Source organism: Chenopodium album, chromosome 20 (genome assembly GCF_948465745.1).
Source record: "Chenopodium album chromosome 20, dcCheAlbu1.1, whole genome shotgun sequence".
NCBI lineage: Eukaryota > Viridiplantae > Streptophyta > Magnoliopsida > Caryophyllales > Amaranthaceae > Chenopodium > Chenopodium album.
In genome coordinates, this window is record NC_137853.1 from 8,742,373 (window position 1) to 8,751,585 (window position 9,213).

Genomic DNA, 9,213 nt, shown 5'->3' on the forward strand with positions numbered 1-9,213 from the left:
TGACTAAATATACAAGAGCCGTGAATTTTCATTACTAATAGATAGCCTGAAATATAAATATTGTTTTCATTACATCATACTCCGTATAAGGTACGAAGTATAATGAAATTTTGTATCACATTAGGAATTTCAGTCATGAAAATCAGATGGATCGAATAATAATGCATCCTTAAGTTTACCTAATAATGTGGGAAGCTCTTGAAGCTAAACTATATCTAACTTATTGCAAACTTGGATTTATTGATGAACTTAAGATTTAGGCATTTAGCCCAATTCCTAAAATGGTATGTAGCAAAGCCATTTATAAGGCATGGAAACTACTCTATCTACTGTATATTTTACAATATTTTATTCGTTTGTAGAGCCATAAAAGACAATAATGTAGAAATTTGTTAATTTGCCTAATTGCAGGTCTTAAATCTTATACTTCATGTATTATTTCCTATACTTTATAAACTCAATTCCGAAGTATATAGAAATATTGTATGAAATATATGCATAAGATTACTACTTTATACTTTGTACTTTTAATTGAGTTATTTCCGATCTTTCCTTATATATCCTTCATTATTATTAGGCATTTAAAACTTTTATAATGATCAACAGCTAAGACAAACCCAAATAGAACCGTGCACATATTCAACCATTACCAACCTAAGCTAAGTCCAAGTCTAGACCAGTTGATGGTACATAATAATAAGTCTCATGCATGATACAAACCATTGAGGGCCTCATCTGATTTGCAGAACTGAACTAAACTGAATAGAGCTGAAATGAATTGTTTATGAGCAAAGGAAATTAAGAGCCGAATGAAACTGAACTGAACTGAACTAATTGGAGTTGAACTAAACAGAATTAAACTAATTGGAGTTGAATTGAACTGAACTAAACTGAACAGAAATTAAGCTGAAGAGAATAGGCCCTGATACAAATCCAAATAGAACCCGTGCACATATTCGACCATTACTAACTTAAGTCCGAGTCCAAACCAACTGGTTTGGACTAGACTAAGGCCCTATTCTTTAGAGTTGCTCTATTGAAATTTGCTCTATTCTGTTGAGCTGTACTTTGCTCTACTTCGCTCGTTGAAATATCCTCTATCCTGTTGACACCTGCTCGGCTCTGCTTCTGCTCTGTTATGCCAGAAACTCAATAACACATAGTCTTAAGGGGAATTGATTTTGGCACACCCTTTATTGATTTTGGCACACCCCTATGTGAGAAGAGCATAGAAAACTGTGCTCTTACATAAGGGTGTGCCAAAATCAATTAGGGGTGTGCTAAAATCATTTCCCAGTCTTAAGTTCTTAACCACCTATGACATACCTAGGTCACATAACAATGCTCGTCACATCCAAAATATCCCTAAGAATTGGATCTTGCATCTTGACACTCAAAAAAATACTCCCTAATTTTCTCTCTCCTCATAATTCGTCCAAATAAGCACATCCTCCTTTCACCCCCCGCAATCCAAGACAAGTACATACACAAAACACAATACACTCCTAAAATAATGATTCAATTCATAAATACACACAAACTTTACTCAAATATTTTGCTTACACACGTACTTGTACAAACAATCCAAAAATTCCTCCCTCTTTTTCTCTCTCCTCTCTCACGCTAACTCTCAACCCACCACAGAATACCATGATTTCTCCTCCTCCTCATCATCACTATAAACTATGACCCTTTTCTCCGCCGCCGACGAACCCACCGGAAAACCCAAACCCGCCGGAAAACCCGCCGGCTCCGGCGGAGGTACAGCGATGAGGATAATCGTCCCTTTACAAGGGGTTGCTCAGGGAAGAGGGGGTCTCTTCTTTGGCTCTGTTATACCTTGTGCTCTGTTTTACTTTCTTCAGCTTTATCTTCGTAGAAATCGTTCTGATAACAAAGATGCTACTAGTGATGATACTGATAATAATTCTCCGTCGCCGGAGATTGTGCCTCCGGCGCCGGGGTTGGAGAGGTCTCTGTCGCGGTCTCTTCTTTCTCCTAGAAGCCCGGCTGGCCCGGCCCATTTATCATCAAGAGCGGTTAAATCGGTTGACAGTTCGCCGTATTTTGTTGGGTTGAGTCGGGTTGATGATGACCCGTTTGATCAGTTGGGTAATCCTGATGGTGTTATTCAGCTTGGCTTGCCCGAAAATCATGTGGGTTAATATTTTATTTATGGTTATGATACGCGTGTATAAGCATTAAATACATTTATGTCATAACAATGCGATTAGTTGTTTGATTTAAGTTTGGTATGTCAAGGCTATTATTTTGCTCATTTGGATCGTACATAGTTTATAGGTGCACGCGGAAAGTGTTTTTGAGTTAATGGAGATTAATTATGATGTTTTATTATAATGTTGCAGGTATGTGTAGATTTGGTGAGAGAATGGATGGTGGAAAATGGGGGGAATTCAATAATTTTAAGTACAAAAAATGAGTACTGCGGTGGAGCAGAAGAAATGAGTATAAGTGGGACTGCAACAGACCAACCTTTTGATGGAATCATGAAATTAAAAATGGTATACTTTACTAGTTTTCAACCTAGTTTATGAAATGATTTCTAACTTTTCAGCTTCTTAAAAAAGGACAATCTGCATTTGCTTATGATTGATTACAATATTATGCCAATTATAGTTAAAAAAGAATTTTTTTGCTGAGCTTTTTCTGATTTTGTTTTCATGGTTCTATTTCCTTCACTTAGTCATTATCCTAATCACAATTATGAATTGCTAATGCCTAATGGGTCTAAGAACTGAGACTACGCAGATTTCACCCCTAAATACGAAATTCCAAGACACTATTCAGATTATTGTTCGGGATCCCATAGCGCTATATGCATTTCGAAGAAGTTAGCAGATTGTGTTTGTATGGTAGTGATTAGAACATTTCTCAAAAAGTCTGTGTTAATCAAATTACTGCATATGTATTCAAAATTTTCATCTTTGCCAATTGGTGCATTATGCTATTGGGCATTGTTCCAGATATATCATGCACACTACTACTAGACATCGAATTGAATGAGTGGCCTTTTGGCAACCTTAATCTTCACTGGGAAAGGTGTTACTTATATAGCTCACCAGTTCTAGATATCTAACTCTCTTGCAATTGAACTAGCAATGAAATCAGCCTACTTTTGGAGCAAAACATGTTTGACATGAACCACTGACACTACTGCTCAGCATGCTTTGAATTACAGTTCTCTTAAGCTTACATTGCTTACTTGTGAGTTAATATATCATAACAGGCAATAGCTGGATTCATGTCTGAAATCACAGAAAGAAGGGTTCATTTTAATCCGTCCCAAATAGTCTTGACAGCCGGTGCAGCCTCAGCGATTGAGATCCTTTGCTTCTGCTTGGCAGATCCTGGAAATGCATTTCTTGTTCCTTCCCCATACTATCCTGGGTATTATGCTTTCCTTCTCAGTAGTCAGTACTCCAAACCCTCTTTTTTCTTCAAGTTTGTGCATGTCGAAATTTCAGAGAAATTTGACTGAAATGCCTGCAGGTTTGACAGGGATATAAAATGGCGAACTGGGGTTGAGATTATTCCTGTTCCTTGCCGCAGTGCTGACAATTTCAATCCAAGCATTACAGCCCTTGATCGTGCTTTCCACCAGGCAAAGAAGCGTGGTATGAAAGTTCGTGGGGTGATCATTTCAAATCCTTCAAATTCTGTTGGCAATCTGCTTGGCAGAGAAGCACTCTATAATCTTATAGATTTTGCTACAGAGAAAAACATCCACATAATATCCAATGAAATTTTTGTGGGGTCTACTCATGGCGGAGAAGAATTCATCAGCATGGCTGAAATGATCGAATCAGAAGATCTTGAGCGCAACAGGGTTCATGTAGTCTACAGTCTATCAGAAGATCTTTCTCTTTACAGTTTTAGAGCAGGAGTAATTTATTCTTTTAATCAAAACCTTTTGGCTGCTGCCACAAAAATGGTGCGGTTTTCTCCATTATCATCTATAATCCAACGATTGCTATTCTCAATGCTTTCTGATACAAGATTCATCCAGACATTGATACAGACTAATAGAGAGAGACTACAGAGATTATGTATGAAATTTGTGTCAGGGCTGAAAGAATTGGGCATTGAATCCACAAAAAGCAGCGGAGGTTTCTGTTGTTGGGCTGATATGAGTGGATTAATTCGGTCTTACAGTGAGAAAGGAGAACTTGAGCTTTGGGATAAGTTGTTGAATGTAGCCAAGATCAACGTAATTCCTGGATCTTCATGCCATTGCATAGAGCCTGGATGGTTTCAATGCTGCTTTGCAACTTTAGGCGAAAAGGATATTCCTGTAGTTATGGGCAGAATACAAAGAATCATGGAAACTTGTAAATCTCGTAGTTAAATTGCTATTCATTTATTATATTTTAAGTGTATAGTCTAGTTCAAAAAGAAATTATATTGTTAGGATAAGCTCCTGAAAAGAAAATGAAATTGCAGTTGCAGATTAGTTTGTTTAATTCCTACTTCCTAGTACTGGCATCTGGATATCTGTTGTAGATGAAAGAAAATAATTCTGAAAGATTACTTCAGTACCGAAAATGAAAGAAGTCCGGCATGTGTGATGTCTGAGATGGTGGTTCTCTGACCTGATGGTGCCTTCTGAGTTAGATAATGCTGTAACTAATGCTTTCATGGTCAAATTTTATATTCGAACAGAGGCCAGATTTTAAATTCGAGCAGAGGCAAACGGATTGTATGGGATATACAAAAAATCAATGAATTTATTTCAGAATATAGGGTGTGTACAACAATGGGAGAGATTGAAAACAAAGAAAAAGAATACAAAAGAATCACTGCTGTTTCCCCTGACGCCCTACCTGTTCCTTCGGAAAGTATCTCAACTTCCCTCTCCGCTAAACTACATTGCTTCACTGCACAATGAACATACACAAAAGATCCCAAATTAAAAAAAAAAAAAAAAAAAAAAAAAAAAAAAAAAAAAAAAAAAAACCACCCTTTTTCAATTTCAAGTATTGTGATTCCTAATTGACTCAAGGAATTGGACAACTTCAGCCATACTAGGTCTCTTGGAAGGAACCTGAGAAGTACAATAAAGCCCCAGTTTCATAACTTGAATCAGCTCATCTTCAGCAAAATTCCTCAACCTTCTGTCAAAGCAATCGGATGCTGATCCTCTCTCCAACAGTTCTCTTACATAATCGCACAAAACAACAATCTCGCTTGATGAAGGGCTCTCCACAGGCTTCCTCCCTGTGACCAGCTCCAGCAACACAACCCCATAGCTATATACATCACACTTGTCACTTCCTTTTGAAGTTTGAGCTAACTCAGGAGCAATATACCCAACTGCATTGTGATACTTTGTCAGGCCATAATTATCAAACATAGGAAGCAGCTTTGACAACCCATAATCAGATAACCTGGGCTCGTAATTTTCATCCAAGAGAATATTTGTGGACTTTATGTTAAGATGAAGAATTGGGGGTCTACAATCATGATGAAGATAAGCGAGTGCTCTAGCAGTTCCCAGGGCAATCTGAAATCTTCGTCCCCAATACAATTCGCTATAACCACCACGACTACTGGAGCTAGCAAGGTTTATGCCATGCAGATTTTCGTACAGGTTACCATTAGTTATAAACTCTGAAAGAATCAGCTGCATTGTTGAAGACCAGTAATAACCTTGAAATGTTGCCAAATTAGGATGCTGAATATTTCCTAATTTACCAATTTCTTGCTCAAATTCATCTTGACTTTTGATCCTTCCCAAAGTCTCGAGCTTCTTCACAGCTATCGAGATCCCACCTTCAAAACTGGTCCTGTAGACTGTACCTAGGGACCCTCCACCAACAAGACGCTCTTTGTCAAGCAAAGCTCGGGTACCAGCTTCCCAATCTTCATATTTGGACGGCAAACTTTTGCTGAACAAAACTAACTTCCCAATGATGATATTTGTTTCAGTGGAAGCCAGAGGAGTGCTTTCTAAGACCATGGTCTCCACTTCTTCCCTACTCTTGCGTGCCCCTTTATTTAATATGGTAACTATGCAAACCCCAAAAAGAATAAGAGCAGCAGCAACAATTGCAACAATGGCAGAAACTGTTAGTGCCTTTGCCCTTTTAGACATTGCCCCTGAGCAGCTGTCCAGAGGATGGCCACATAGCCGAGGGTTATGAAAAAATGATGTATACCCGAAGTTTGTGATGGTCAAAAGTTGAGGTATTTCCCCAGAGAGAGAATTATATGAAACATTAAAATGGGTTAGCTTTCCTAAATTCCCTAGTGAAGTAGGGATTGATCCAGATAGTAAATTTTCCGAAAGATCAAGATACTTTATCCCTGAGAGGTCTCCAATATTTGTCGGGATGTTACCCCTGAGTTTGTTCCTATGAAGGTCGAGAATTAAAAGGTATGTCATGTTATATATGGTTTGAGGTATTTCACCTTCTAATACATTGCCAGAAACATCCCTGCAGGAGCAAAACATCATAGAATATGTTTAAACTTTCATGTTCAAATCAAAACAAAGCTTAAGTTAAAACGATAAAGCAGTTGTGAATACTTGTAATAAGGCGACTCACAGCTCAAGGAGAAATCGACAACGAGCCAGTTCATCAGGAATTGGACCATGAAGATTGAGGTTGTGTAAATTGAGAACTTGCAATAGCTCAATATCTCCAATCTCTCCAGGGATTGTCCCGTCTATCGAGTTATTCCCCAACCTTAAGCTTGAAAGGGTCTTCAAAGTCCCAATACCCTTTGGGATATTCCCAGTTAGCCTATTGCTCTCCAAGTCCAAATTTTTAAGATTTGCACAGCTAGTGATCCATAAAGGAATCACCCCACCCAAATTGTTCCATGAAGCATCAAAATACCTCATCCTTTGGCTGCATGTAATTGTATTCGGAATTTGCCCTTGGAATCCATTATGAGAAACATTGAAATAAGTCATATTCACCAATCCTAAACGATCAAAAGGCGCCTCCCCATTGAACATATTGCTACTTAGATCCAAAAACTCTAAGCTGTTGCATCCTGTTAGCTTCCCTTTAACACTCCCAGCAAACAAATTTCTCCTCAATGACAAGAAAGACAAACTAGGCAACTTGCAAATACGAGAAGATACACTACCACCAAGAACATTGTAAGAAACATCCAAACCCAAAAGACTTGTGCAATTGATCACAGATTCAGGAATTGAACCAGTGAGATTGTTGCTAGATAAAGAAATAAACTTCATTTTCTCACAATTTGCAAACAAATTGGGTGGAATTTCCCCTGAAAACCCATTTTTAGACAAATCCAAAAACCTCATATTCTCCAATTTCCCAATAAATTCTGGGATTGGCCCAGATAGAGCATTGGAACTCAAATTCAACTTCCACAATGACTTAATACTTCCATATTCTTCCGGGATATTCCCAGTAAACTTGTTGCCAAACAAAGTGATTGACCGAAGCGATGGCAACCCAGATAATGCAGGTGCCAAAACCCCAGAAAGGCTAGTATTCCACAATACAATTCTAGCAACATTTTGGTTAGCATCACAAACAATACCAGTATAATTTCTGCACGGATCGGCCGCAGCAACCCAAGAACTTAACACATTAAGTGGGTCAATTGACACATTGCCCTTAAACTGCAGCAAAATCTGCTTCTCTTTCTCAGTAGCTGGGCAAACAAAAACAAATTCCAGAAACAAGAAAAACAGTAACACAAGAACAGGTTTAAATTTCTGCTTCTGGAATTTTCTCATGCTCACAATGCTAAACATACACAAAACCCAGCTCCTCTAATCCACATTATACTAGCTAATCATCAAATTAACCTAGAAAAAAATAATTAAATTTCTGGGATATTAGGAATCTGCAAAAAGAAAGAGCAAGACAAATATGACAACCATATAATAGCAACATAACAAATACTGACATTCTTTCTTTCAATAAAGAAAAGGGTATTTACTAGTCAATTTGAAGGTGGTCCTAATATCATAAGTAATTAACAGCAACAACAGCAACTTCACATTAATGTGTACCTGAGTGGGTACATTAATGAGATACACAAATTGGGTATTAGGCTTAATTTTGTTTAGTGGGGTCGAATCGGGTCGGTTACATGAACCAAGAATTTATCTACTAGGTTCGTCTGCAAAGATTGAACTTAAATTAGGGTAATAACAAAAAAGATTGGAGCTTTATTAATAACAAAAAATGGGATTTGTGTGAGAAATGGCTGGAAAGTGAAGTGAAGCATAAAAAGCTCAGAAATACAACAATGGTGGCCACAAGCTGATGAATGCCCACGTGCCCTCCACAGTTTCTCTCTCTTATTCTGTCACTTTCTCTCTCTAGATTACTGTGAAAATTAAGTACAGTAGTAATAATAAAGAAAGAAAAGAGTCGAGCTGTAAAATTTGGTGCTTTTGCTCACTTTCATAGTTATTTTAGTGAGTGAGTGAGGAAGATAAGAGTAGGATTTATTTAAATGGGAACAATATTGGCAACAACCATGCCACACGCATTTATATTTTGATAGGAACTGGGTAACTCACTGTCACATTAACTGCTTCACCACCAACCACTTTTATTCATTGTGAGATTTGTAAATTGTGACTGTGAAATGTAGCGAAGAAGATGTATTATTTATATTATTTGCAATGATTAGATATTTTTCCTCTATTTTATGTCAAATCGTTGCAAATAATATGAAACGGATGTACTGTAGTATTTTGAACGAGAAAAAAAAAACTTTTATGGCTCTTTTGTTTAGGTTGAATTGCTCTTTTGATCTAAAAACAGTGATTTTCTTGATTAATTTTTACTCCTTTTACTTTTCTAGGATGGTAGATTTGATTATATTTCTAGGTTTATCAAAGGTGAGACAAAGACATGGGTCCTATTTTCTTCAGCTTATTTTCAGTTCAGTTCAGTTCCAATAAGTTAAGTTTAGTTCAGCTCTAATAAGTTTAGTTTTTATCTTAATTTCGACTCTCATAAAATATTCAGTTCAGTTTAGTTCAATTCATTTCAGCTCTAATAAGTTAAGTTCAATTCAGTTAGTTCAGTTCAGTCAATCAAAACATGCCCATAGTTGTTTTATTTGAAACTTTGTATTTTGTTGTTTTATAGGAAGATTTGTTCTCTGCCATAGCAGGGGAAGAGAAAGAGAAGAATGAAAAGAAGAGGAAGAGAGGGCGTGGACAGGAAGACGAAGACTAGGGCAGCGGAA

At 37.3% G+C, this 9,213-nt stretch overlaps 2 protein-coding genes across 2 annotated transcripts; one reads left to right on the forward strand and one right to left on the reverse strand.

Annotated features, from left to right (window-relative positions):
* The first annotated feature begins 1,470 nt into the window (after positions 1-1,470).
* LOC145597324 (putative aminotransferase ACS10) lies at positions 1,471-4,481 on the forward strand. The gene is made up of 4 exons (XM_081653460.1): positions 1,471-2,156; positions 2,367-2,522; positions 3,248-3,408; positions 3,511-4,481. The coding sequence occupies exons 1-4, from the start codon at positions 1,686-1,688 to the stop codon at positions 4,364-4,366; spliced, it is 1,644 nt and encodes a 547-aa protein (XP_081509586.1). The 5' UTR covers positions 1,471-1,685; the 3' UTR covers positions 4,367-4,481.
* Positions 4,482-4,873: 392 nt separating this feature from the next.
* Positions 4,874-8,411, reverse strand: LOC145597323 (uncharacterized). Its single transcript, XM_081653459.1, has 2 exons — positions 6,567-8,411; positions 4,874-6,455 (listed from the first exon to the last, which is right to left on the reverse strand). Exons 1-2 carry the CDS (start codon positions 7,757-7,759, stop codon positions 4,991-4,993), a joined length of 2,658 nt encoding a protein of 885 aa, XP_081509585.1. The 5' UTR covers positions 7,760-8,411; the 3' UTR covers positions 4,874-4,990.
* Between the last annotated feature and the right edge of the window lie 802 nt (positions 8,412-9,213).

Excerpts from the sequence above, each read along its gene's own strand:
- LOC145597324 (XM_081653460.1), top strand. The coding sequence starts at position 1,686 with ATGACCCTTTTCTCCGCCGCCGACGAACCCACCGGAAAACCCAAACCC. Across the intron at positions 2,523-3,247 it reads GAATCATGAAATTAAAAATG|GCAATAGCTGGATTCATGTC; the intron begins GTATACTTTACT and ends ATATCATAACAG. Across the intron at positions 3,409-3,510 it reads CCTTCCCCATACTATCCTGG|GTTTGACAGGGATATAAAAT; the intron begins GTATTATGCTTT and ends AAATGCCTGCAG.
- LOC145597323 (XM_081653459.1), bottom strand. The coding sequence starts at position 7,759 with ATGTTTAGCATTGTGAGCATGAGAAAATTCCAGAAGCAGAAATTTAAA. Across the intron at positions 6,456-6,566 it reads TGTCGATTTCTCCTTGAGCT|GGATGTTTCTGGCAATGTAT; the intron begins GTGAGTCGCCTT and ends TTGCTCCTGCAG.